Here is a 27,963-nt window from a genome sequence, read left to right as displayed (position 1 = left end):
CTCTTTTGCATGAGGCAGACTGGTTAGCTTGCTGTCACAGGGTTATATTTAAGTTACCTACCCAAAAAACTACTTTCAGTGGAATCAGTCTGATGATTGTGACTAGATGAATGAAGTGAGGAGTGTGGGACACTAGAATCTGAAGTCAATAAAATCAACATCATGGTATTATTGTGGGAACAATGGTCACTTGATAAGATTTTAACAATTACACATTTCACATTCATATGCTGCATTTATGACTTCCATGAATGGAAAAGATGGTTGCAAGGATATAAAATTTAAACACCACGACTGACGTGACTGATTAGTATGATTGATGCATCAATACACTAACATGACAATACCAGTAAATACAATGACAAAAGATCAATGTTGACATTAAATTACATACAAATTTTACCCCAGGTATGAAAACAACTGTAAAGTAAAACTATATACTGAAAAATACCTAGTCAATTTCAATGTAGTATAAGATATATACTTTTAGTTATATGACAAGAAATACTTTGCTAAAATAAAATTTTCAAGTAAGGATTCATGTCTGTTTTAATGATCAGTAAGAACAAACTGCACGGACCCAGATCTGATGGTACATTATGTGGTAGCAGATCTGAGCCTGTTCTGTCTTGCAGCTGGATTCAACCTATAATCAAGTATATACCATATACAGCTATACCATATGCAGATATACCGTATACAGATATACCATGCACAGATATACCATATATACATATACCATATACAGATGTACCATACAAATATATACCATACACAGATATTCCATATACAGATGTATCTGATACACAGATATACCATATATACAAATACCATATACAGCTATACCATACACAGCTATACCATACATACATATACCATATACAGATATACCATACAGAGATATACCATATACATATATACCATATATACATATACCACATACAGATATACCATATATACATATACCATATACAGATATACCATACAGAGATATACCATATACATATATACCATATATACATATACCATATACAGATATACCATATATACATATACCATATACAGATATACCATACACAGATATATCTGATACAGATATACCATATATACAAATACCATATAAAGCTATACCATACACAGATACCATATACAGATATACCATATATACATATACCAGACACAGATATACCATATACCATACACAGATATACCATATATACATATACCAATATACCATATACAGATATACCATTACAGATATACCATACACAGATATACCATATAAAGCTATACCATACACAGATATACCATAACACATATACCATACACAGATATACCATACACAGATATACCATATATACAAATACCATATACAGGTATAACATATATACATATACCATATACAAATATACTATATACAGATATACCATATATAGATATACCATGCACAGATATACCATGCACAGATATACCATAAATATGTATACTATATACAGATATACCATACACAGATATGCAGTGAAACCACTCTACAGCATGCTTTAATACAAATATGGAAATAACATAATCATGGCCTAGCTCCTAAAATTTCACAAAGTCAAAGTTTTAGTGCCAAGTTTCAAAATTAAAAAGTCTGATTTAATCATATGGCAAGATATGTTGTTTTTTTTGTACCAGAAAATAACTCATACAAATAAAGATGTTACAATTTTCTAATTTTGAGTATATTTTACTTTCTGCTGCGTCAATAGTTCATCAATGGATTTTGATCTTAGCTTATTTCTGAAAGATGTCGGCAGGCACTTAAAAAAGCCAATAACTGTTAATCTAATTAATACTGAACCAATACCAATGAGTCTTCTTTATGTTTGTCTTCATGCATCCTGGTATGACCATATTTAGTCCAGGTCAACAACAGCCAGCTGATGTTTGCTTAGTCAATCGGCATATACAACCAAACACCAAACAATGAACTGATCACAAAAAAGTTTCTCACCCAAATTTATACATCAGTTAATCTACATGCCTAACTGAGCAATTGCTAATCATCAATTCATTCTAACTGCTTCAGGTTGCTGAAATTATCAGCTGCTGCTTTACAAAAAATAGAAATCAATGATTTTTTGTTGTTGTAGGTTTTAACGCCATTTTTCAGCACACGATAGGCTATACATGGCGGCCAGTATTAATGGTGGAGGAAGAACCCGAGAAAACCCTGGAAAGAACCACCGACCCACGAGAAGCTACTGGCAAGCTTTGTCACATACCCACATTAGCCGAATCCAAGACTCGAACCCACGCAGAGGTGAGATGGCAGTGATCTGTAATGGAGAGTGCTTTAGACCACTCGGCCACTCGGGGCCCCAGAAAATAATAAAGCTGTCTCTATATAAACATAGCTTAAATAGCCATGTTGTCTGAAAATCATCATGCAATCAATCTAATAGTGAATCATATAGTCCATCCAGAAAAAAGGGCTCCATTCATTGCTTAACAATTACTCATGCTGTAATCAGAAGAATTAGGTACTGTCAAACCTTTAAGTAGTGGCTACCCATGCGAAAAGGCAAAACTGGCCTTTGTACACAGGTGACCACTGTAAAGAGGTTCACCTTTCAAAATTGGTTTCGGAAAAAAGCACAAGGTACTGAATATCATAATCCTTATCATTATTGTTTTCATTATTATCATTAATATTATTTTGTTGTCAAGAGTGTTGTAGGTGAACTATACAACAAAATCATAAAATATGTTATAATTCCAAATTTGTTCCACACAAGATTAATGTATCCTGCCCACTTTGTTCCATCTTATAAAATAAATGATTACTGACTTAAAATAATAACTCATCTTCGTTTATTTTGTGCACAATGAGAAAGCACTAATTTCATTCCTGATTAACAGCTGACAAAGACATTATCAGCATTAGCCAGCTGCTCAAATTGTTGAGACCAAAAGATTTTGTGAAGCCTTGTAGTGAATAGGGAAGCAGCATATAGCTATTCACTGTGACCCATGAACTGAAATTTTGCCTGCCTTTACAGACAAGTTTTAGATAATTAATGACCCCTGACCCTAATGAAAAGGGATGTAACTGATATCTTTTCTTAAAGATTAACTTATTTTTATCAGAGAAAACATTAATTCACAAGCAAATAGTTGAAGATAATGAACTGTATGTGTCATACTGGCATAAAAGATGACTTCCATTTCTGCAGCAATAACCTGACTATTTTCCCACCATGCAGCAAATGCTTTGACTCTCTACCCTAATGATACAAACTGTCTCACTTCTAAAACTGACATATTGATACTTTTGACTTACAATGACAATATGACTGAAGTAAGGTGAGTCAAAGTGAGATAAGAAAGGTTTGCAAATAAAATTTAGTTTACATAGACAGCGTGGTCACTGTAGAAATGCTCCTCTGACTGCTTACAGCAGCAATAAACCAGTGTTTGGTTAGGAAACACCTGGCCACTAACCACAGAAAGCAGGTGACCATTACATAGAACATTTATGTAGGAAACTTACTGTGGGAAATGAGAATGCCATTGTCACCAGATGACTACTATGTAAAGGTTAGGATAGGTCTGACTGTACATTATTCAGATTTGTATGGAATCTAACAAAAAATTAAAGTGGGTCACAATGTCTACAGACTGATCTTGACACATATATGTGAACAGATAATAAACCATCAACTCTTGCATTCATTAAGATGTTAACTCTGCAGTAGAAGCACAAGCTTTGCACTTATGCTCATACCCATTACCACCACCACTTAGGGAATGTGCATTCATCATTATCTCCAGTTAAATGACTGTTGCATAATACTGAGCATAGCACAATGGCACTCTGTGGACCCCTTCCATTGTCTTATAGACAAAAATGTAGCTGTTCTTATCCAAGGGCTGAGACTTTGTTGTACATTTTTTTCTGACAAAAACAAGTGGACATGGTTTCAAGTTTCACTGAGATATATTTCAGCTATCTAATCACTTTTGTCAACATTAGTAAGTTTTTTTTTATATCATTTGTTTAAAGAAACCAACTTCTGACGTCATCTAAAACTGGCATTCATTGGATACTATCAAATTTCAGATAACTGAAATGTTTGTCAATGGAACTTGAAAACACATCTATCTGCTTGTGTCAAAATTTGATTCAATCAGGAAAAATATATCAAAGTATAGTCTGAAAAAATCAATTAAATTTGAATTTGTGGAAAAGTGTCAAAATGAGTTGCTAAGTCTGTGAGATATTCCTGAAAATTTAGCCTAAAGTTTCACTGCCAGTCAACTGTGGAACACTCTACACAATGCTGTCTTTTTGGAAGTCAGAACAAAAAAGACAGCAGTTGATATTGTACTCAGAACATGAAAGCTTTCCGTAACCCATAAGTAGGGGTGGGTAACTTTTGCCTGACTCTTCCCCTAGTGTAGAGATTCCAAATATTTACCACATTTATGCATTGCATGGTACATGTGGTATTGTGAGACGTATATAAAAACAACAAATCATTCAAACACAGATGCCAAATCATTCACAATCTAAAGATCCTAAGATATCCATGAATACACAGAATCATAGATACTTCTATAAAACAATTACCAGTAAAAAAAATGTAGCACAAATTACCTGAAAATTTTCTGACTTTGGAGGAAATTATTTCTGACTTGTGCTTGGCTGTGACACAGACATGTACTAGGGCCAGCATGGTGATAATCATGATGATGCTCTGTGCAAGAAGGGGAAGTTCATAATGTTTACCAAACCTGGAAACAGAAAATATACAATTTTAAGAAATAACAATCTACTGTATATACTCCCCTACAAGTCAAATCCAACTGCAAAGTACACAGGCCCAGATCAACTGTCACATAGCAGATCTGGAAATATGCAGCATGATAAGTCTAATCAGTAGAAACAAACAGCATAGACCCTGATCTGCTTTCATTATGTCAAAGCAGATATGGTTCTATGTTGTTTGCAGTTGGATCCAAGTGAGTACATCTTGTACAATATAAAACATCTGGTGTTACTGTAGCCTTAAATTTGACTTCCTCCAACTTAACAAGAGAAAATCTTACAGAGAATCTACTGGTAACCCAAATCTAAGATCATTAAAAGGGCAAAATGAAAAAATACCCAAGCTATAAAACAAGCTAATAAAAAATAGCTTTTAATATGCAGGTGTCCATGTTTGGAATAATATCCACATGATATTAAATCAGCTCCAAATAGCTCTTCCTTCCACAATAGGTGTATTAGATGGATAAAATCATAACAAATAATAAAAAACAAAATGGTGCACTTATTACAGTACACATTACACCACCCACCTCTTGTACTTCATTTACATTTCTGCATCAATGTAGCGTTTATGTGAACAGTTTATATATATAGTGTGTGTGTGTGTGTTCATATGTGTGTGTGTGTGTGAATATGTTATTATTAGCTTGTATTTTATATGTACATAATAGAGGACCTCAAGGTAGATTAGTTCTCATTAGTAACTGTCACCCTCTGAAAATAAAGCCTTTATTATTATTATTATTATTATTATTATTATCCAAATTGAGCTATGTGGCTGTGCTGGAAAAATCCATCCATCGGAGAAGGATTTTTGAAAGTAACAAAAACACCCAAGAAATTTGGGAAATTTTTAATCTTTGCGCAATATTGTGGAAATCTTGATTCCAAGCAAGCATTTTCATCTTAGGGATTAGCCTTTGAAATAAATTGTTCACAGTCATGTCAATCACAATCTGAGAAAGGTTTAGATTCAGTTTACATAATACAAGTTTAGATACTAAATTTCAATAATCATCAGAAATAACAGATTTTGTCCCAAACCAATTATCACCCAGCTCGATCGTAAAACAGTAAAATGAATAGTATGTAAATTACAGAACAACTACTACTTAAGATAAGAATCACAGGTAACTTGGATGCAATTACGCAAGTTTAAGGCTTACTGAGTGTTCTTAAATACAAAAACATTCTCAGCAGATTTGAATGATTATCCATATTTTGAACTGGAGCAAACTGGAAATGAAATAGTAATAAATAAATGAGGCAAGCTTTATTAAAAGAACAAAAAAAAAAAAAACAAACAACAAAGTATATTTTAAGGATGACCATTAAAGCTGAAAGCTTTAGTAACCCCAGAGACTAATATATCTGGTTATATACTGACCTAGTAATCCAGTTCACAGAGGTAAGCAAAATCAACAAAAGATAGTCACTAATAATAATGTAGTGACGACTCGTAAGTGTAGCATATATACAACTTTCTGTATACTTTTAAAATCTGAAACATATAATCTAGGATTGATGTGTTTGTTATTCACAGCTTCATTCGATGCATACCTTAAAAACAGAACCCATAACATGCTTGCCCTAAAGGTGCACAACTTTTCTCTAACAAAGACAATGATCAATACTCTCCTGTGATCAAGAAGCAAAAGATCCCATACCCTCCTTGAAGCAAGCAGTCCTTTTCTGAGCCCCACAGGACTCAGAGAAAGATCCCATACCCTCCTTGGATAGAGGTGAAAAAGATTTCATATCCCCCTGTGATCGAGGAAACAAGGTCTTTCTTCATTTTTCATAAGTAGGCTAACACGGTAAAGTCCATATTTTCATCAGACCATAAAGTGCAAAGCTGACAACCATCCATGCATACACATTTAGTACAAGCCAAACAGGTGTGGTGATTTTCCTATGGGGCCTTTTGGTGTCTACATTTCCCCACACTTTGTGAAATTTCATGTTGAAATGACTGGCTTGGTTTTAGGGGTTTTAACACCATTTTTCAGCACATGATGAACCATATATGGCAGCCAATATATTCTGGGAGGAAGGAACCTGGAAGACCCTGGGAAGAACCACCGACCCACAGGAAGTTACTAACAAGCTTTCTCACATGCTCACATGGGTTGAGCCAAGACGCAAACTCACACAGAGAGAAATGAGATGTGCGAGTGATCTGTAAAGGCAAGAGCATTAGACAACACTCCACTCAGGGCCACAAATTGAAATGACAGATATTCTAATTTTATGATGAAATTGAAATTACTGCATTTCAATTTCACATTAAAGTGGAAAGTATAATAAAAATATTCTCATATCAGACTAAAATGGAAACCATTATGAATTCACTCTTGTAGAGCAACTAGAAGAAAATGGCAATAAAACACCAGATGCAAAAATGGGCAACCAATGCTTAGCCTAACAACAGATAATGGGAAAGGGACAAATTTAACTGGGCACTGCTTGCTAAACACAGCACAATCAAGTCCTGAAATCTGAGCTAAAATAACATTCAAAGAAGTGATTTGCACTATGAAACATTTTGCTAAAATGCCAAAAAGCATCTTTTTAACACAAAACAAAGGCAATTCTCCATGAGTGAGTTTGTATAAGTTTACAGCAAAGGCATCCAAAGAAAAGAGAAGAATAATAGGACTGGGATTCAGACTGAATCTGTGTTCTTTCTGTTACAGAACTTTCTATGCCAATTGGAGGTTGGAATTAAGAGCCTGGATGTGATGACTTGAATCCAGGAAGAGGTGACAGGTACATATTACTGTTACTATATATCTGAAAGCTATGTAATCAAAAGTCCCAACTTTTAGCTAAGTACTTAAAAACACTACAAATTAAACGAAAAAACTATTATAGGATTCGGGATGGACAAATGTTAGGAAAAGTGAAATAGTTTATTTGCAAGCCAACTGGAATATCGAATTATCCCTTGGAATTTGCCCAAAACCATGATAACATAAAATCACAATTTTAAAAAATATGGTTAAAAAAAATAATGTTTCTTAAAAATGTATTACATAAATTCTACAAATAAACAGATTTTTGGGGTTTTCTTATCAGCTTTTAAGTTATCTAAAAAGATACATCTAACAGTACATGTAGATAGATATGTGGACAACGTCAGGAGCAAGTGAGAAAGAATAATGAGTACAGTTTGAGGCCCATGTCACACTGCAGACCTCCGTCTACTAATCAACTTATATTTTCAATGTCTGCGACCATTTGTCTATGTACATCAAACAGTTTCCTTTTTTTCTATTTACAGTAACTGTTCATGATGCATTTCCAAGAAAGTAGATGGGTTTCTTGAATTTGAAACCATGTGTCATGGATTCATTATTGTCTGATACACACTTATGTAGCAGACCAGTCTATATTAAAAAAAGAAAAACACGGTGCCAAATATTCAGTGAAACCGATGAGGCTTGTGGTTGTTATATGACTAAAAAATGTTAGGAGAGGATTTGCTAAACTGAAGAACATGTTGTGTCAGGAAAAGTACAAACAGCGCTTTATCAATTCTGAAACAGGTCAGTGACATAATACAGCATTAAGGATTTGTCTACATAACTTTATGACCTTTCAGCAAAAGTTAAACATGTGAAGATTAGTTAAAGTGAATGTTGTATTTAAATATTTTATCATTTTGTTTTGTGTCTGTATTCTCGTACTAATCCAAATGGATTTAGTCAATCTGTGACAAGAATTTTAAATGCAGATCGAAGTAAGTAGCATAAATAAATGTATGTTTTCATGCAGTTTTCTGTAATTATGACATTTAATATATAGATTACTCATTTTATGCTCAGACTGCGCTATTTTGCCACTCGTATTAGTAACAATTATGTTTATACCTTGAGGAGGGGCATGGATGAACTTGCAACAAAAGGAATTCAGGCTCACAGTTAATATAATTTCACTCTGATCGGGTACCCAGGTAACCGATCATTCAGATTGACAGGTACCCAATTGACTTTTCCTAAAAATTTTAAATCTTTAACTATACATGACTGTATTCATTCTCTATTTGTCTGATTTCAAATACATGTTCTAAGCATTCTTATTATATCTGTGCGAAAAAATGCAAGACTTACCTTGACACTAACAAGAAGAAAGTGACAGATTTTGACAGTATATCATGAAATAAAGGAGATCTGAATTAAATTGCACACATTTACATACAGAAGTATGTGTTACATACATATGCTAAATAAAAGTCATATATGTAAGTTTGCTGAGTATAATATCTGCAAAACACATAGCATCACAAACTGTCTCTTTCTGTAAGACTTGCTGTGGGTAAGAGCCTTATAAACTTGGGCCTGTCAAATTTTAGCTTGTCCCAGGCATCAGGTAAGTGAAATCTGTCCAACCTAATTATGAAGTCAAATTTTTCAATACTTCAATAACAAACAAATATCCAAAAACGATGAATCGGTTATCTAGATAAAACTTTTTGCTATCAAATTAACATACTTTAAAAATAAAGCAGGAAATATGATTCAAATATCAATGACAAAAAATAAACATAAGATTTCAAGTCATAAACTTAAAAGGCTTGTATATTGAAAATGGATAGACCATTTTTCCACAGTACTCAACATCTGCAATTTTATTCTTATACTTTCCAAACATTTAGGCATGGTTTCCAAGTCATCGTTCTCACCTTATAGTGAGCCAATGCATGAATAAAAAATCTTAAAAATGAGTTTTGATAAATTTCTTATATAAAAATTCTTTCTTTGAAAGTAAAAGTATTGTACAGAGCTTAATGATTTAAATACAAGGTATGTTACTTAAACTCTATTTCATTAATGTTCAAAAATGCTATTTTATTTATTGAGGAGTATAATATCCTCACGGAATGTACTCACCAAAACAGTATCCTTAATGTGTTCGCTATAAGTAGATTGAGACAGACAAATGTAGAGAACCCTTCAGAATTCCCAGTTTTCCTTATATCTAAGTACTGTGGGATAAAGGGGAAAACTCCTCCAATGATCATGGCCGATGCTGCCACCCAGTTGATAAGGTTCATGATGGTGATCTCCGGCATTGTCATGGCTCCTAATCTGAGAAAAAGTGCTGACTCTGCGTCTTCTGCAGTCTTCATAAGTCTGACTGCTGGTTCTCTGAGATCAATCATTGACTTGTCTGTAGAGATGGCAAAATCTGTTTTGTGCCTTTCATACACAGGCTGAAAATGTAAATATGAAACTATAAATTAAAAAGAATTATTTGTCTCACACATTTTCCTGCATGTTAATGTATGAATGTGAAAGAGCTGTTCTCCTCACTATACTGTCCATGTTTGACAACTACTCCTCATAAGTTTGAAGACGTGTGACCAGTCAGTATGCGAAACTTTAACAAAAACCATAACCACTATAGTGCTGAGCAAACCCAGGGGAATTATCTTACCTCAGCCAATGTTTATCACTGCCACTGTTCACAACACTGCCAAAGGAGTGATAATCCTATGGTAAAGCCGATGATAATCATCATGCCGCTGATGATTCAGATTTAAAGAATTAAAAGTTCATAACCTGATAAAAGAAAAACCGATTACAGAAATAGTTCTTATAATTCCTTCAAACCACACTGGATTTTCTCTCTTGCTAAAAAGGCTCACATGGTTATATTGACTCATGGGTCACTAGAAACAGCAAAATACACTCAATAACCAAAATACACAAGTATTTACATGTTTTTGCTGTATATAACATAGATTTACACAGTAAAATTATAATTTGTATTTGTTTGAATAATAATGCTCATCATTAAATCAACTTTAAGTGATTTTGATAATGATGCTGTTTATGTTTTAAATATTTCTAGAACAATTCATGCAGTGACATCACTTCATTGTACTTGACTGGACAGGTATGATAAATGGAAAATCATAACATAAAGACAGAATGCAAAGTACTGAAGTACCAAAGGATTCACTGACATTACACATTTTACCAAAATAGGAGCCCTGGACTCCTAGTTTTAAAATCTTAGTAAGACCTATGCAATGAATGAAGTAAATAATTTGTATGAAAATCACTTAAATCAAAGTTGATTTTGACGAGTGTTATTATCCAAACAAATAAAAACCATAATTGTAGTAAGTACACTGATGTGTGTGTGTGTTAGTGTGTGTGTGCATCTATCTATATATCTATATACTGAAAACACAAATACTTTTGTATTTCCATTATGGAGCATATTTTTGGTGTTTCTAATAACTGCATGCAGCTTTAAAAATCAGATGGTAATTTATCTTGAAATTATAACCATATATGATTTAAAATGAAGGCACTATCTTGTAATTACAACTCCATAAGGGAATTATGCCAGAAATACAGAACTGCAATTATATATGATAACAATCGTGTAATTGTTGTTGTGATTTCTGAAATACCAATGGCCTCTGGTGCAGTCCTTTAACATTGGCTGCCACACTCTCGTATCAACATTTAACATTTTAGTGTGATTTACTTTATCAGCATTCAAGTGCAAATGCTGAAAGTTTGGAATGCGAAATCGACTGCAACTGTACTACTAACTGGTCTCTGGTAGCAATAAATGTTTACAAACTACCATAAACAGATTACACTTCTGTCGTTTTCTTTTGGAGGAAACATGTAAGCCAGATAGTTTCTTACGAATAGGCTTAAACCACAGAGGCTCTTATCGCTGCTTACAATTTACCTGTCATACATGTACTATATAATAACTAGTTATTAGATAGTACAAGTATGACTGGTAAACTGCAAGCAACGATACGAGTCCCTGTGGCTTAAACGTGTCACGAGTTTCCATGTCAGCAAAACCACCACCCATACGAGGAAATGTTTGTTTTCAATAAAAATTACAAAGAACAAAAAAAAAAAAAAAGAAAATTCAGAGTAATAAAACTGCCTTGTATAAGTGGATGAAGCAAACCAATCAAGACCAACTATTTACATATCTGAAGAGGCCATGGAAAGTGTTTTTTTAACGATCATATTCACCAGGTTCATACTGTTTGGTCAACGGACGGTATCAAAATTAGATACTTGAGAATACTCATTCCAAATGAATACATCATTGAACCAGTCCACTATATTGACAAAAGATTACCGGTGCAATTGGTACCGGCATAAGATGCGTCTTTAAAAATCTAGATCACAAATAGGCTATGATTTAATACAAAATACATAATTTTGCATAACTATATATATATATATATATATATATATATATATATATATATATATATATATATATATATATATATATATATACACACACATATGAGGTCAAAATATTTTCATTCTCTAAGTGATAGGCAAAATAATTAATTTGTGATTGGTGTCAATTGTATCTTTCCCTGACGAAGAGCTTGTTTAGCTCGAAAAGTTGGGTTTGTATTGTACCATACGTAACAGCGCTGCGTTGCGTCTTTCTGTCGAGTGACAATTCCAAAGGATTAATTATAAAAAATACACAATTTCTGTTCTTGTAGTGTACTACAAGTAGTTCCCAATACTGGACGTTGTTATCCCTCATATACTAAACTGAAATTTTTTTTTTCTTCAGATATTTAGATATTCTGCCTAAAGATTATTATATGGACGCAATTTGTGAAATTGTTTAGGTTTTGGTTTTCCAGTAGGCGTATTCTGATCTGCTCAAAATTCAAATTCATATCTTGAAGAAAGTAGCCAAAGACTTTTCAACATAAATGTAGATAAATCTCTGTAAAAAATAATTGCTACGAGTCTATTTTAGGCCTTTTGTAAGCAGCAGCAACTTTGGCTTTATTCATGAGGATGCCATCGTCACAAGTGATGCAGTACATTTTAGTCCCATGAATTCCGTGATGGGTAAGCCACATGTTTCAACTTTGAAATGTCCTAGCACCTTTTTCTTTTCATCGCAGTGGAAGGGATGATCTCGTGGATAAACGCTAAAGTCGAACGAGTTCACGTTGCTTATAGATGTCTGCGTAGACATCGTCATTGTGAATTTCGTAGACGAGCGAGTCGGTATTGGTCATGGATAGTGGGGCTTTATTACCGTGCTTATGCTTGATGAAGTCGTAGTGAAACTCGAGAATGAGCATTTTGGAGAGCTCCCACGGAGATAGGTTTGTCCAGCAAGATATGGGTCTTTCTGGATTCGATGATGACGAGTTCTTTGTCAAAGATTTTCATGCTGAAAAAGGCATCGTTGGCCACGAGCTTAACTCGTCGTCGTCGGTTATTGACGATTTCGATTTTCTTGCGATGTCTGATGTTTTCCATGGTTTTTCCGAAGACGCAATTGTTCTTGAGTTTGAAGAAGTCTTTTTCGAAGTCCGTGGTGGCTTTGGCTTGTTGTTGGGTATTGAGATCGGTGTAGCGTTTCATCCACGGAGATTGACGAAATTTGAGTACCCGGTGAACTTTTCGAGAACGAGTCTGTGCTGGAGAGCTTGTTCGAGCAGACGATAATGCATTTTGTAGTGGGTTTTATGGTTGAGATTGGGTATGAGAGTTTTCACAATAGCATCTCCGAGTCCGAACTGCTCCTTTTGTTTCAGCTGTTCAGGAGAGAGCATCGAGTTGTCGACAAGAATTTATTCAGCACAGAAGGAATACTCGTTATGATCGTCGTGGAGATGGGGTGGATAGCTGAGATCTCGGTAAAATAGCATTTATGGTTGGCGATGAACATGAACGTTGAACATGAACATATATGGATTGGTGCAGAGTTCTAAGGTCATACCGATTTGTTCAGCATGGCGTCACAGGAAAGACCCAGTGAGGAGAAATATCAGAGTGGATCGAGTTGGTAATGGCTTAAGCATTTGAGTCAGAAATTTTCAAAGACACCATCGAGCAGGAGCACATCCGTTTTGAGATAAACATTGTGATAATCTCGCAGAGTCTTGCATCCGAATTTGTTCCATATCTTTTCGCGTACTGATATTCGTAATCGGAGATTCTTGTCATACTGAAATGAGAATATAAGTCTTTTTGGGATGGTAGCGATGTTTCGTCAGAGCGTGAGGATGAATCGATGTACTCGTAGGGATAAACTCCTTTTTGCTTGAGAAGGTCGGCTTTATCATCAAATTCCTTTTCGAGTCAGGTCAACTGAGGACAGTGTTTAGTGAGTTATTTCAGCGATGTCGACATGAACTGAAACGAATCGATGAATCGGAAAGGTCCAGTGGTGATCGAGATGCTGTTAGAATGTGTGTGTGTGCATTTGATCTGAGTTCCTACTTCGGCAAGAATCGATCTGACACGAGGATGATTGAGCTGCCACAATGAAATGCCCATCATATCCTCGTAGATTATGCGCAATGACTGGAAGAAAGTCTGAATCTTTGAAGCGTAGGTTACAAATGGCATGAGCAGCTCCTCAATAGTGACCGGTGATATGGCAGTGGTCTCTGACTTTGCGATCATGCAGCTTGAAGTACTCTTCGCAGATGTGGCATTGTTCAGCTGAGGTGTGTTGTCTAAGTTGTACATGTACTTTGGTAAGTGCATTGATCGGCGTTGTTGTGTCTTGGATGAGTTTCAATTCTGCTTTGAGTTGCTCACTGAACCAGGGGTGCAATCCTATCCGAGATACTGACGATACGGAGAAGACAAGCGTTCATCGATGGAGCAGCCGATCGAGCGCGGGACATGTTTATGTTCCATCTGGGTGAAAGAATGGTTTGGATTTGGCGAGGATCCTTCTACCTTTTCCAGTGTGGCCTCGCAATTATAACGGATATAAAACGTGTGCACGTACTTTCTCTGGTTATGTTCGAACTGCAGCGTTTAATCGCGTGACATCTGTACAGTTTGAAGTTCCTGACAGTATCCCGACGAGAGGTGATCCTGTTTGTCGCTGAGATTGAGGAAAGCATTGCAAGCTGCGATAACAGAAATAGCCGTGATTTTTATGCTCCATGTATTGAGATAGGCATAACCGGCTTAATTGGTTTAGGTAATGCAGTAAATTGATACTGCGTTATGAAGCTGTGGCAGAAATCAACAGTGGATAGACTACGAACTGTTTATCGCCCGCCTTTTTGTCATCGAGTCCAAACACGTTGAACGCTTCCAGTTTAGGACGTCTTTGACAATTGCTGGACATGAGCAGCAGGGGGGGGGGGGGGGCGAATCCGACATTTTGTCCAATCGTCATTTGGCTTAATTAATACTTTCTGCACTCTGCGGATCCGGTGTCGTCAGCGCCTGGTAAAAAAAAAACGACGTCGTCGTCGGGGGATCGTCCAATCGTCATTTGGTTTAATTAATGCCTTCTGCGCGTCGATCCCCAGCGTCGTAAACACATCGACGACCGCGTCGATGTCATCGCCCCCCCTGCTGCTATGATCTTACAAACAGAGTGATCACTAACTCCTCCTCTTGCAGATCAATTAGGTTATTTGACTGATCGGTAAGTCTGAAATTAATTCTCGTTAAAAACCGATTATGGCATCGCATATAGACCGGATTAATCGGGCTCTCAACGATTAAAAATCCCGGAGGGGCTGTTGGTGAAAACGAATAAAGGATATACCCCTGTTGAGCCTGATTTGATTGCTTGGTATCCACCTGGTAACTCCCTTCGATAGCATCACACACTAGATTGATTGCTATCACCGATGCGATATTTACGTTGTGTGGGGCAATATGCCTACCACCATCTCCGTTATCGTGTCTGAGAATATAAGTTGATGGACTGAGAAAATCATCAAGAGACTTTCTTAGTTCTGGCGCGTTGTATCCTGGAAACCTGAAATCGGGTAAATCGGCTTCTATGATATTATACTCGGTCAGGAATTTTTGCTTATTATCATCGCTGTTAGCAGATATTGTCTCAACGATTCGTTTATTAATATATTCCATGTCTGATACAAGTTGATTTAACACCTCAACGTGTTTTCGTGCTTTTGTTTTCCGTAGCTGTTCTAGTTGTGATTGGTAATCATGATTAATCTCGATAAAAGCACTAGCGATATCATTTAAACTAATTGTGACCACGGCGGACGATTCAGGAGTTTCCTTATACGGAAAATACCATTGCATGGTATTCCTGTCTTGAAATAAGAACCTGCTGGGTAATAACGTGCTTTTTATAATAGACAAATCATCCAGATAACTGGTAATAATTTCATGATACGATTGCGCATTCGTGTGCAAGTCCGCGGGAATTTCATTAGGTGGATTCTCGGGCCAACCCAGTATGGTTCTTATTGAACTACCATAAATATCAACCATATACCCCGGTGTGCTTATTTCAATCGTCGACGATAACGTCGGTTCATGAACCGTAATAGCGATTTTTGATTCTTTTCCTGTGATCGATTTTATCCTGCGTTGAAGTTCGTTATTGATTTGTTCTATTTGGTATGACCCAGTTGGTATTGTAACCTCCCTCCAGTCTGGGGTTCCATTGGGTTTATTTGTCCATGCGAAAACCAGCGAGTTATTGGGTTGTTGTCCGTTAAATGCTTCCGCTCGGATATTAGGCCAACTGTGATATACTCGCAATTTTGCCAGCGCTATTTCCTTCACTGGAACCGGTGATGGAAAGTTCACACTGAATTCGGGTTTCGTTGACGTTATCGATATCATGCTTGTTTGTACCGGAGTGGTGTTCTCCGCGATCCGTTGAAGTAATTGAAACCCTTCGGGGTTCAGCGACATTATTATTATTCGTTGTGTCTAATTTCAATAACCAGAGTCTATTGAAGTGGTTCCGGCTTCCAGTTGAAAATCCTCGATTTTTGACATCGCGGAGTTATACAACTGGACCATCGTGGAGAATTCAACATCGGATATAAACGAATTATCGATCGACAGCGAGATCAACCCGGATAATTTCGAGTACGCGTCGGATACTATTTGATGTTTTACTGTATACTCGTTGAGTTTTTTCTGAAAACACGATGATATCTTCCTGGTGATTGCGTTGGCGACTCCAGCAATTGTTGTCATCGCGGAGACAGCGATTGGAACAGCGATCGGGGCTATCGTGGTCACCGTGGATAAAACGACGCCGGTACCGGCTACTATACCCGACACCGAGTACACGACCGCGTCGATGGCGGTTATTTTACGACGGTATTTTTTTATTTTTGCGCGGTATTGTTCGGAAAGCGTTTTCAAATTTGCGGAGAATTCTTTTGCGGTATCGAATCGATATTGATGTGACGTTGGTGATACCTCTGATTCAATTACCCTGGTGGTCATTTTTATTTTAAAAGAGCTAGTGTTTTTAATTACTTAGATTCGCTACAAATTCCACATACCATGTAATGTTTGCCCTAAATATATTACTATCAACGGCATAAATTATAAACCGTTCGGTTGCATTCTTGTCAATGATTGTTGATATTGCATTGTTAAACCCGGTTGAATTCGGCGATGATATATTGAACTTCGCATTTGAAATCAATGTCAATCGATAAATACCCCAAACAGTTGCGGTGATATCTACTGTATTATTCGTAGGAGTCCAATCTAAAAATCCATACTGAATTGTGTATACCGTGCTGATGGTTTTCTCATGATGGATTTTTATTTTTTCGAGTTGCTCTGTCATTCTAGGTAGTTTGTCTTTAATCGCTGCAACATTAGTAATGAGTGTTCCTATTTCCCCTGTATCCGCGCCTATATAAGTTTTGAGTGTATTTATTTCCTGTGTATGCGCGTCTACATCCTTTTTGTTTGCTGCAATATAAGTTTTGATCGTTCCTATTTCATATGTATTCGCTGCAACATCCTTTTTGTTTGCTGCAATATAAGTTTTGATTGTTCCTATTTCATATGTATTCGCTGTAACATCAGTTTTGATTGTTCTTATTTCCTGTCCATACGCAGTGATATCATTTATAGTTGTTGTAATCTCATCCGGTTTGACATTTTTTTTACCAAAGAATTTATCAACGTTGCCATCGATCCTATTAACATTTTTTCGTAACGTGTGAAATTGGCCCGACAGCGTTGTAAACTCCAAAATAGTATTTTTTATTGTTGCAAGATTTGGTTCGGTTACCGTCGGGGTCCCAAAAAAACTAGCGGTAGTGAGTTGTATACCGGTGACAGACTTTTCCACCTCGGTGACAGATTTTTTCACCTGCGCGTCAAGTTCGGTTACCGATTTATCTAACATTGTAAAACCGTCTCGGATTGACATTATCCTATCCGTCACCGTCGATATATGTTCACCCGGTTTGAGTCGTCCGTCACTGGTATACAACGCGATAGTGTTCTCGGCGGCATTACGCTGTCGTATTAAAACGTCATCCAGCGACACATTACTGGATTTCAATTTACCCTGGCGGTCTTGAAATACAACTATTTCGCCCGGGTCAACACTGGTTAAATTCAACGTATCAGCGATTTCATTCTCAATTAGTTTTTTTTATGTCACCGGTGGCGGGCGTTTCCGTGGGTTTTTTCAGCGCCGAAACCGGTCGTCCCCAGATATCAATCATCGTTATTGTAAAAAAAAAACAGCGTTTCTAATTAACCCGCCGGGCCTCTACGACCCCACTAGTGTATTCGTTTACAACCACATGAGGTGGTTTCCGCGATGATGAAATCGCCGCGAGTACGTTTAACACCTCACGGCCGCATATTGGTGGGTCACTTAATTGCTGTGTTGGCAGCGTGGAATAAAAAACCCGGGCTGAACACGCCCGGATATACCGCATGAACTCTTTCGGCGGGGCTAACCCGTATGAATCAAAATAGACGATCGCACGCGGATCAATCGCGTACGCAACCCAATGAGTTCCCGCTCCGGAGGACCCATCGAGGTTAATTATGCCGGTTTCAATACTCCTTGGTGCCGCCGGTAATTGATCCCTCATGAAAACACCTCTGAAGTTTTTTATCGCTAGCGCGTTTGCGGCGTCTATTAAATCAAAATTAGACATTGGAGTCATTAAACGGTTCCCGGTAGTCTCAGACCTTTTCCCGAGTACCATGAATACGGGGTTCCCGGTAGTCTTAGACCCTTTCCGGCTACGGGTCGTTTTTTTTATATCCTTTCCCGGTTGCCTTTTTTAATGCCATCCCCGCCGCGGTACCAACGGCCCCCAACGCCGCCGCCTTAGCCACTGCTGGAGCCGCCGCGGCGATCAACGCTGGAATCGCAGCTAACAGCGGAAATATCCCACCGGTTTTTTCCATGTTTTTAATTGCTGCGGCTGAGAAATCTATTTGAACACCCTTTTTATTCTCCATCGCATTATTGAAATGTTTTATTTGACGCGCCGTCAACGATATCTTATGATTACCACCCGCCATCTGCGACGGCTTCAGCGTTATTGTGGTCCCACATTGTTTAGCCGACTTTGATCGTAATTTCTTGACTTGACCATCAGTTAGTGTAACGCCGACAACACTATACGACATTTTATTGTAAACGCGTTTGTGTTTTCAATTACATGTTTTCTACTGGCGCATCAACGATTCTCATTCGTCCACCAACACCTTCTAGCAGCATTGATTTATCGCTGAGAATGACAGCAACCGCTCTATAATTAACACCACCCGGGGGGGCTATACGAGCTCGGAAGTGTATATCAACGACGGATTGTCTCGTTAAATCAAGATGTTCCAACGAACAATAATAAATCGGATACAGTTTTTTAAAATCAAGTTGTGATATTTGCAAACCAGTGTCGACGTTTTGATCGCGACCCATATATGACAGCAATCGATGGTACACACGTGCGATATGGTTGTCGCCGTAATTAAGCTGTATAACCTCGGATGGTTCATGTTGTCCGTTTATTCTCAGCGAAACATCCCTGACTCCTAATTGATCAAATATCATATGGCTGTGTTCTTGACTGCCCAATCGATTCCTATTCTGCAGCGCTATGAATATATGACGCGGGGCTGAAACACCCTGTTTTGATGCCAGGTGCCATGTAAACGTATCGGCGACGTTATCCTCTTTAGCATCAGTTGTTACCGCTAGCCAACTCAACAACGATTTCCCTCCCTGTTCCATAAATGCTAACAATTGTGCTTCCGTGGTAACTGATGCAGTTAGCACCGGCATCCACAATGCCATTTTAGTTAAAACAACCTTACCGGCAGCGACGCCAGCAGTACGCCATATTGCATTGTTATCATCGCCCCTTCGCGTTAGCGCGATTGTATGCTTAGCCCCATAGATAACTTTTCTGACGTTTCTGCAGAATCCGAATATGTGATGCAGTGGAATCGCGCATGAAAACTGTCGGCGTTGTCCTTGCAACATCCCTACTCGTGTTGCGAATCCCATATTGTAATTACCGTTAAGACTTTTTATAATATTAAAATCAGCGCCCGGTCTTGCCCTGCGGTCTGAATTGGCTGCTTCAGCTTGATCAGCAACTGCGGTATCTCTTGCCGTCAGCACGTTGATGTACTGAAGATGATCAGCGTTATTGGTGGAGTCCTTTGCGAACATCATAGATGGGCCCGCCGATCTTGTATAATCATCCGAGTATCTCGCTAACCCAATTATCGTCGTTGCAACATCAACCTCGCGTTCTATTGATTCAATTTCTCGCCCGTCAATAAGATATATGGCGCTCTCAAATAACGCCATGATACCGTTGTTGACAAAACCAACTCGAACACGATCGTCATCTGCGTACGGTGCATTATCGGCAGCATTTGTCACGAGTTCTCCCTCAATTTCGATAAACGCTTCACACGGCAGAAAGTATTTACTGGTATCTTGGACTTGAAGTTCAATTCGCGATCGTAGGTCGGGTTGCGCTGCATAATAAGAATAATACTGATAATCACGAACAGAATCATCCCTGCGCACTGGGGCATCCATATCAAACGCGGGATCAGCGGTTCGCGCAAACATTTCTGTTATTTATCGTGTTGATGTTTTCAATTGAAATCCATCAACGTCGTTTTCGTCGTAGACCACTTCCCGCTATTGCGTTCATGAGCGCGTTGGTTGCCGCATCGGTGGATGGCTCAGCCATCGCCAACGACTCTAGTTTTTCTTCCACGGCGTTATTTATTACTTTACTGACATTCGCATGCATTACTGTCGTTGATGGCATCACCGGTAGTTTCTGTTTTTTTCTTCTCACCAACGACATTAGTTTGTCCCGCGCGGCTGAAAGCGCCTTTCCGGCAACATCAATACCCTTATCACGAATAACATCAATAGCCTTCATTCCTAATTGTTTGGCTAACGGCGCTACTTTTGGAGCCATTCTTGTAAATAACCCCGCAATGGTGCTACCGAGACCATCTCCATAGTACGCGCGGTAAACAGGCAATCGCGAGTTTACCACGTAGACAAGTACTGGTTTATCATGGTTGTAGTGTATGATCATCCTTATTAAAAACACCGGTTTTTCAATTAATCATCCACTAACTCGTCTATGAGCGTTCGATATGCATTAATGTCCATGATACCGCCTGCAAATAACCGCTTGCAGATATCAGCGGCCTCATTGATTATTTCCGGAGAGTTATTTCCGGCTCGTTTCCCTCCGATTAGTACTTCCAGCCGTGATATATCACTGAGAACACTACCAGGACAAGCGTTTTCAACTAGACCACTACCACTTGGATACCCCTCTCCGCTTGTTTTTTTAGAACCAGCTTTTTTTGGACTTTTTCTTTTCGCTGTTCTTGCTGTTGTTGTATATCATAATCATCGATTCCCCTTTTAAATTCTTTATATCCCAATTCTTTAGTATCCAAGCGATCAATCTCTTTATTCGTTTTATACAACCAATTAACCCAGTCATCTCGTTTTATACTACTGTTTTTATACTCGTCTTTTAAAAAGTTTTTTCTTGAATGATAGCTTTGAGCGGCAAAATTACCAAAAATCCTATACTCGTCAGGTTTCAGTAATTGAGGTCGTTTTATTTGTGCTATAGCCTCTTCAGTGAGTTTATCCACAAAGGATACCCCTCTTTGAGTGGAGATTTTTTGAAGTTCACCAACATCACCCTGTTCAGAATCATCAATATCAGCTAATCGTTGATACTCTCTCGTTGGGTTTTTATATCACTGGAAAGTTGTTTTATCCGTTGCTGTGTTTGTTCTGTCTCTGCTGCTATCTTTTCAAGTACAGGAAGAAGAGGCGCCTCTTTCCGTTCGCCCTCCTTAGGAATATCTCCATATATTGCCCGTTCTGTTGCCGCTGTAACATCCCTAGTCGCTTTAGTTACCGGGGCAAACAGTTGTTCGCTTCCAACAGTAAAATCAGTTTGTAGTTGCTGCCGCGTTTGAAGTTGTTCTCGGACCCTGTCTCGTAACGGTATGAACTTTTTAAGCGCTGCTAGCCGCTCTCTGGCCAGCCGAGTAGTAAGTGATTCACCTACCATTATTGCAATTGCGAAGCAGTTTCTAATTTCTCGCCGAGTGTGCCATCGGGGGCTCCGTCTATAATCCTTCTAATGTTTTTGATTTTACTAGCAATCTCCCGGCGTCGTTCATAAACACGTCCGAGTTTTTTTCGTATTATTTCAACGGCGGTAAATAGTCCAATGAATGCATTTGCGTCATTGTGGTACAAGTTCTCATTAATCGTATGTTGTAATCGTTTTATAAAAAAGTACTCGCGGGCCAGGGTAAAGCGCCCCCGTTTCGATTGTTCGTTAATAATCTCATAATCGGATAGTATTTTTTCGCTGTCGAGACCATCAGATAATTCAATTCCCTGATTTTTTAATTTTGAAATCTCGGATAATATATTTTTGACGTCTTCGATATTCATTATTCTTACAGAACATCTTGTTTTTAAATAAAAAAAAATGAACCCCCCCGCAGTGTGTTATTTTTACAGACAATTCGTCAGCGCCATAGGCACCGGTGACCTTGTCACGGTGACCTTGTCACGGCGACTTCGTCACGGTGACCTTGTCACTCGCTGATATTTACATACGAAAATCGAATTCTGTGTCCGGTCCTTTTTGAGATCGCTGTTTTAGTTATATTTTCTGCAACAAATCGTACTGCGGGCATACAAATACTGAAGTATTTTCCTGCCTCATTCATCGACTGAAATGTTTTTTCTTCGTGCGTTGTTGTATCAAATGACTTTACGGGTTTTGCTTTCTTTGAACACTTACCAGTTTGGCCTTTTTTAGTATTTTCGCTCTGAGAGATAGCTTGCAGATTACACAGTTTGTTATTTTGAGGGCATCCATCAATATGATCAATAACGAGACCGTCGTTGATCAGTCCGCAAAAACATTCATAGATGATTCTGTGACAGAGATATTTTTTTCCTCCAGCACTAAATATCAAATACCCGTGATTATTTACGGCGCCAACCGGCTTCTTCAGTCTACGGTTCCTAACAACGCCGTCGCGAGATGCCTCGTAATTGACGAGCAGGGGATGCGGCTGAAATTCCTGGTCCATTTGTATAATAATACTACTTGTCTAATTCATTATTTGGTTTAATCATAAACCTTTCAATGTAGTCTTGGGGGGTTTTGATGACGAAGTCAGCGGTGGGATCAATGACGGCGTTTTTAATTCGTTTGTCATAATAACGTTTTAACTCTCTGTATCTCTTTCCACCACAATTGATACACAACTGCGATTTTCCTCTTACACCAACGCGACAAACCAAGCACGGGAGGGGGCCAAGAGAACCATTACGAACGCTTTGTAAATGATACCCGCAGAATTCACCTCTACATGATTTATTGCACGGGGTTGTCGACCCAATCATTAACCATTTGCAGTGATTCATTATACTATATTGTTTCATTTAAATACTTGTTTTAATTTTATGGATGAGTTTGAGAGATTAGCAGCAATTAAGCCCTGGAAAAATATTAAATTCAATCTCGATAGAGTCCTCAAGGACGTACCAAAAGCGTTAATAAACGATAAAACCCTGTTGAGTAAAATACGCGATTGTATCGATGAATTCAAGCGTGATGGTGCATCTCATAGTTGGTCAACATTTCGAATTGATGGTGTTGTTGATGCTACCATGAACGACAACCGCGCAGCAGCGATAATATCACAACTTGGTTCCAGCAAGTATTTCTTCAGAGTAAAATTCATTGTCCGGGTGGAATCAGGTGATTGGATCATACGTGATAAATTTGAACCAGTTCTCAACGACAAGAAAACAGTCATTGTCAGCCGCGACTCCAAGCCGGGGTTGTTAACCGGAGTTGACAGACCATACTATGAACGAGCGTATCCTGAAACAGCAGTTGTTTATGGAATATACCCGTTAAATAAGAAACCTGATATCGGAAAACTGAAACCAATGAAACAGTCAACGGGGATAAATTGTGTCGCAGAACGAATAATAGAGCATTTTACAAATGCGTGTCGAGGAAACAAATTGACTGATTTACGACGCAGCAAAATCAACCAGTGGGAACTAACCGTAAAAGAGCGAGGAGCAACCATCGGCGACATAGCGAGATTGGAAACGTCGTTGAGATTTCCAATAACCGTTACAACGATAACCGGTGAAGTATTACACGAATCAAAGTACAAATCGAAGGGAGCCCCAATCAAAATTATTGATCATAACGAACACGCGTGGACGCCCGCGGTCACAATGTTTCCACGGGATAGAACGGTAAAGTATATCCCCGGGGACTTTTTGGGAGAGGACGGTTTTCTCGCGGAGAGGAAACTATTTGATGCTATTGCTTGTTTGTGTAAAAACGACCCTGTATCAGTGTGGTTACTTCGCAGCGCTGAAAACGATGCGGATACCTTTGATCAGTTTGTAAGACCAAACGGTGAATTATATCGCACTGAAGCGTTTCACAACAAGATGAAAAAAACCGCCATAGAATTTGAGGAGCATGATGAACAACTGCTAACAAATTGTTTTACGATTCCATCGGTTGTAGCTCATGTTGCAGCAAGGAAAAATGCGTGGAGGCCAACACGCAAGGAATTTCTGCCGGATATACAATCCAGTTGTTTGGAATACTATCACGGTGGACTATGGAACACTGAATACAACCGCGACGCTATGATCTCGGTTGATATGGTTGCCTGTTATCCAGCGAGTTTTCTCGGGTATGGATCCGCCGCTGAGTATTTCAAACGATTTGGACACCCCAGACATGAAATGACTCGTGTTGCTATTAATGGACCACTGCCTGATTTTGATTTAACTGGATTCGCTCGCATAGTATCATTTGAGTTCGCGGCAGGACTTCATCGCTGTTGTTATATTTGGATCGGTAGACACATGGCTGAAAAGAAGTGGCTGCCAATAGCGCTGCTACGGTATATGATTGATTGTAAAATGCTAGTTTCGTTGATTGTCAGTGACGCGATTATATCATACCGGGCGCAGACTGAAGTCTGGTTACCAGAACCGGAGCGTCTAGATAGTATAATTGACGAGTCCAGAAAGCGCATTGATGCCGACGAGGAATATATCATCGAATGGTCCAGGAGGGTATTCAACCAACGAAGCAGAGAGGCAAAAGATCTCGGTAGAAGAATAATCGGTAAGTTCACACAGGGTGGAAAAAACTACGACTACAAACGATATTGCTCACGGCTGATTATAGATGACGCAGAATATGATTTCGTAATCAAGGACGCAGTGGCGAAAAATAGATACGTGAACTGTGAAACAGCTTTCTTGTCCAATGGAACAAAGTTGGGTACAGTTGTTACCTACAGCGACGGAGACAGCCCCGCATACCCGCATTTGAGGGCATCTATGCTGGGTTATGCCGCTATCAATTTATTCTCGATGATAAATAGATTCCCCGACACCGCGGTTAGAGTAGCCGTTGATTCGTTTTATACTGACGCGAAGTATAGGGGAAACATAGCCGAGTTTACCAGTCCGGACGAGAGTTGGGGTACATGGAGAATTAAAAATGAAATGCGACGCGATTATTCCCCGTCAGCAGATGTCACCGTTAAGAACAACTACTTACGCGATGATAAATTATCAGAATGGTCTAATGCACCACCGTGTTCTGATCCAATTTGTAGACACAAGACGGTTTATTTAAGCGGCTGTGGCGGGTCAGGAAAGACGACTCGGGCAATTGAATTATTTCGAACGCGGGCAAGTATAATCGTGCTTACACCGACCCATAGACTAGCGCGAGAGATAAAACAACGAAATGTTGACGCCGTTACTTATCACAGCTTTTTTCGATACAGCGGCGGTGAGTGGACTCCTGATCGAATGGGAGAAAAATTTATTCCTGACGTTATTATTTGGGATGAGATATGTACTGTTTCGTTAGATGTTCTACAAACATTTCTTGATGGGTTGCTGCGCGCGAATACAGCGGTAATCATGTGTGGCGACCATGGCCAACCACCACCATTTGTCGGCGAGGGTCCACATGATTGGTTGAGCGGGTTCGTGGACTATTATGAAGAAACCGATACTGATTACCGGGCACTTGATGAACAACTGCGCGAGGTTAAAAAACTAATCAGATTACAGCCGGATAGAGTTCAATGTGAAACAATCCGCGAGGTGATTCCGGAAACACCGTTAAATGAATTCTGGGAAACATGGAGACCAAATGATTTGATTGTAGCGAGTAGAAAGATAGTCAGGGATACACTTCAGAGGAAGTTGTTTACGTTGCATAAGGAAAAGTTTCCAACGCGTCCAGTGCCGTTATGTTATAGACCTGCGGATACACGGCGGCAGAACACTGAAGTTGAAATCCCGGGCCCGACAGCGTCAGGGACAAAAAAACAAATTCTCGTGCTGAATGATATCGTGCTCGTTGATATCAGCGTCGTCGAGGACGCGCTACGTGCTGATAAATCCCCGTGGACGCTAGGATACGCAACAACAATACATTCCTCGCAGGGACTGACTATCGCGGATACAATTGTTTGGATGGTTGATAATCGCATCGAATGGTCGAATCTAGTCTATCTTGCAGTGTCCAGAGTACGGAGGATAAATCAACTTCGAAGAATTGTTATTGACGGAGTCAGTGACGGAGTCACCGACGAAGCCGGCGACAAAGTCGCCATCGATGCAAGCGTCATCGATAGAAAACTCTCGGATTACCGCCAACAGGATAAAAAAAAACAGTGGCGTTTTGATATTGATGCCGAATTAATAATTGCGTTACGGCAGCAACAGAATAATCACTGCGCGAGTTGCAATTGTATAATGAGTTGGCGCTATTCGGATAAAGACGCTCGCCAATTTACCATGGATAGAATCGATAACAGTCTCGGTCATGTCAAAAACAATGTGAGGTTGACCTGTCTTGAGTGCAATAGACGCAACGGCGCTAGTTAAGACCACGCGGGGGTAATTGAGTATCGTCAGGTATCACTTGTAGTTGCTCGCGTGTAAATCCGCGCTGAGGAGCAGTTGAATCCAGTCTATAGATCGGTGGCCTACCGGTTGATCGTGTTATCGTTGATATGTTATGTGTGGTAACACTCCAAATAGGATCAGTAGCCCTTTTTTACCGCCTTCAAGTTCTCCTGGTTCATACAGATATCTAACAGTGACATCGCCGAGAATCGGCTTGGAAACGCTATTTATTTTTGATTTTCCGGGTATATACTCGTATTTAATCGCGTCGCTGAGCCTCATGTTGATTGCTCGGGTAATCTCGTTATTTAACGCTGCAATTACGCCTGGCAACCCTTTGACCCATTCACGAGATCGTTTTTCTTGGATAATTCCTTCGCGTACTGATATCCAAATAACCGTTCAGCGAGAGTCCGATTGAATCGTTCAACAATTGCCTGATCACGATGTAGCGCAGTATGACCTCGTCGTACCGCGACGCTATGATGTTTCAGCGTTGATAAAACAGCGCCGCGAAATTCACTACCAGGATCAACCTGTAATAGATTTGGCCAGCGCAGAGGACCTCTTCGATAAATCCGCTCAAACGCAGCGGCTACTTCAGTTGCCGACTTTGTTTTCAACGGCTCCGCTTGTTTGTATCGACTCGCAACATCAACTACGGTTAGCGCGTATTTGTAACCGTTGTCATGCGGCAGAAATAGTATATCAGCCTGATGAACTTCATTAGGTACGCTGACATCAAAGCGCGAGAAGTTGATTTGTTTAGGCGGTGGTAGATAGATTTGCCATATAGCCTGTCTGGATAACCAATTAGCCGCAGTGGCCTTTGTTACCTTTGCAGCGCTTGCGAGTTTACCAAT

The 27,963-nt window shown here is 39.0% G+C and overlaps 1 protein-coding gene across 7 annotated transcripts in view; it reads right to left on the bottom strand.

Moving 5' to 3' along the window:
• Window positions 1-11,902, bottom strand: part of LOC149785834 (solute carrier family 66 member 2-like) — a 30,667-nt gene extending 18,765 nt beyond the window's left edge. Inside the window, exons 1-4 of one of the 7 annotated variants that reach the window (XM_089979787.1) lie at window positions 11,836-11,902; window positions 9,709-10,031; window positions 4,643-4,779; window positions 62-139 (exon numbers count right to left, since the gene is read on the bottom strand). In XM_089979787.1, the coding sequence (XP_089835913.1) occupies window positions 62-139; window positions 4,643-4,779; window positions 9,709-10,031; window positions 11,836-11,844 (547 nt within the window). In that variant the 5' untranslated portion in view covers window positions 11,845-11,902. Of the gene's footprint in view, window positions 1-61; window positions 140-4,642; window positions 4,780-9,708; window positions 10,032-10,255; window positions 10,454-11,243; window positions 11,461-11,743 lie in introns of those variants that run through there. The other 6 variants (XM_089979789.1, XM_089979788.1, XM_089979790.1 and 3 more) reach the window with 6 other exon arrangements.
• Between the last annotated feature and the right edge of the window lie 16,061 nt (window positions 11,903-27,963).

The sequence above is a fragment of the Sinohyriopsis cumingii genome, chromosome 13 (genome assembly GCF_028554795.1).
Source record: "Sinohyriopsis cumingii isolate HCF-2022 chromosome 13, ASM2855479v2, whole genome shotgun sequence".
NCBI classification, from domain to species: Eukaryota; Metazoa; Mollusca; class Bivalvia; order Unionida; family Unionidae; genus Sinohyriopsis; species Sinohyriopsis cumingii.
This window is presented reverse-complemented; position numbering and strand designations above follow the sequence as displayed.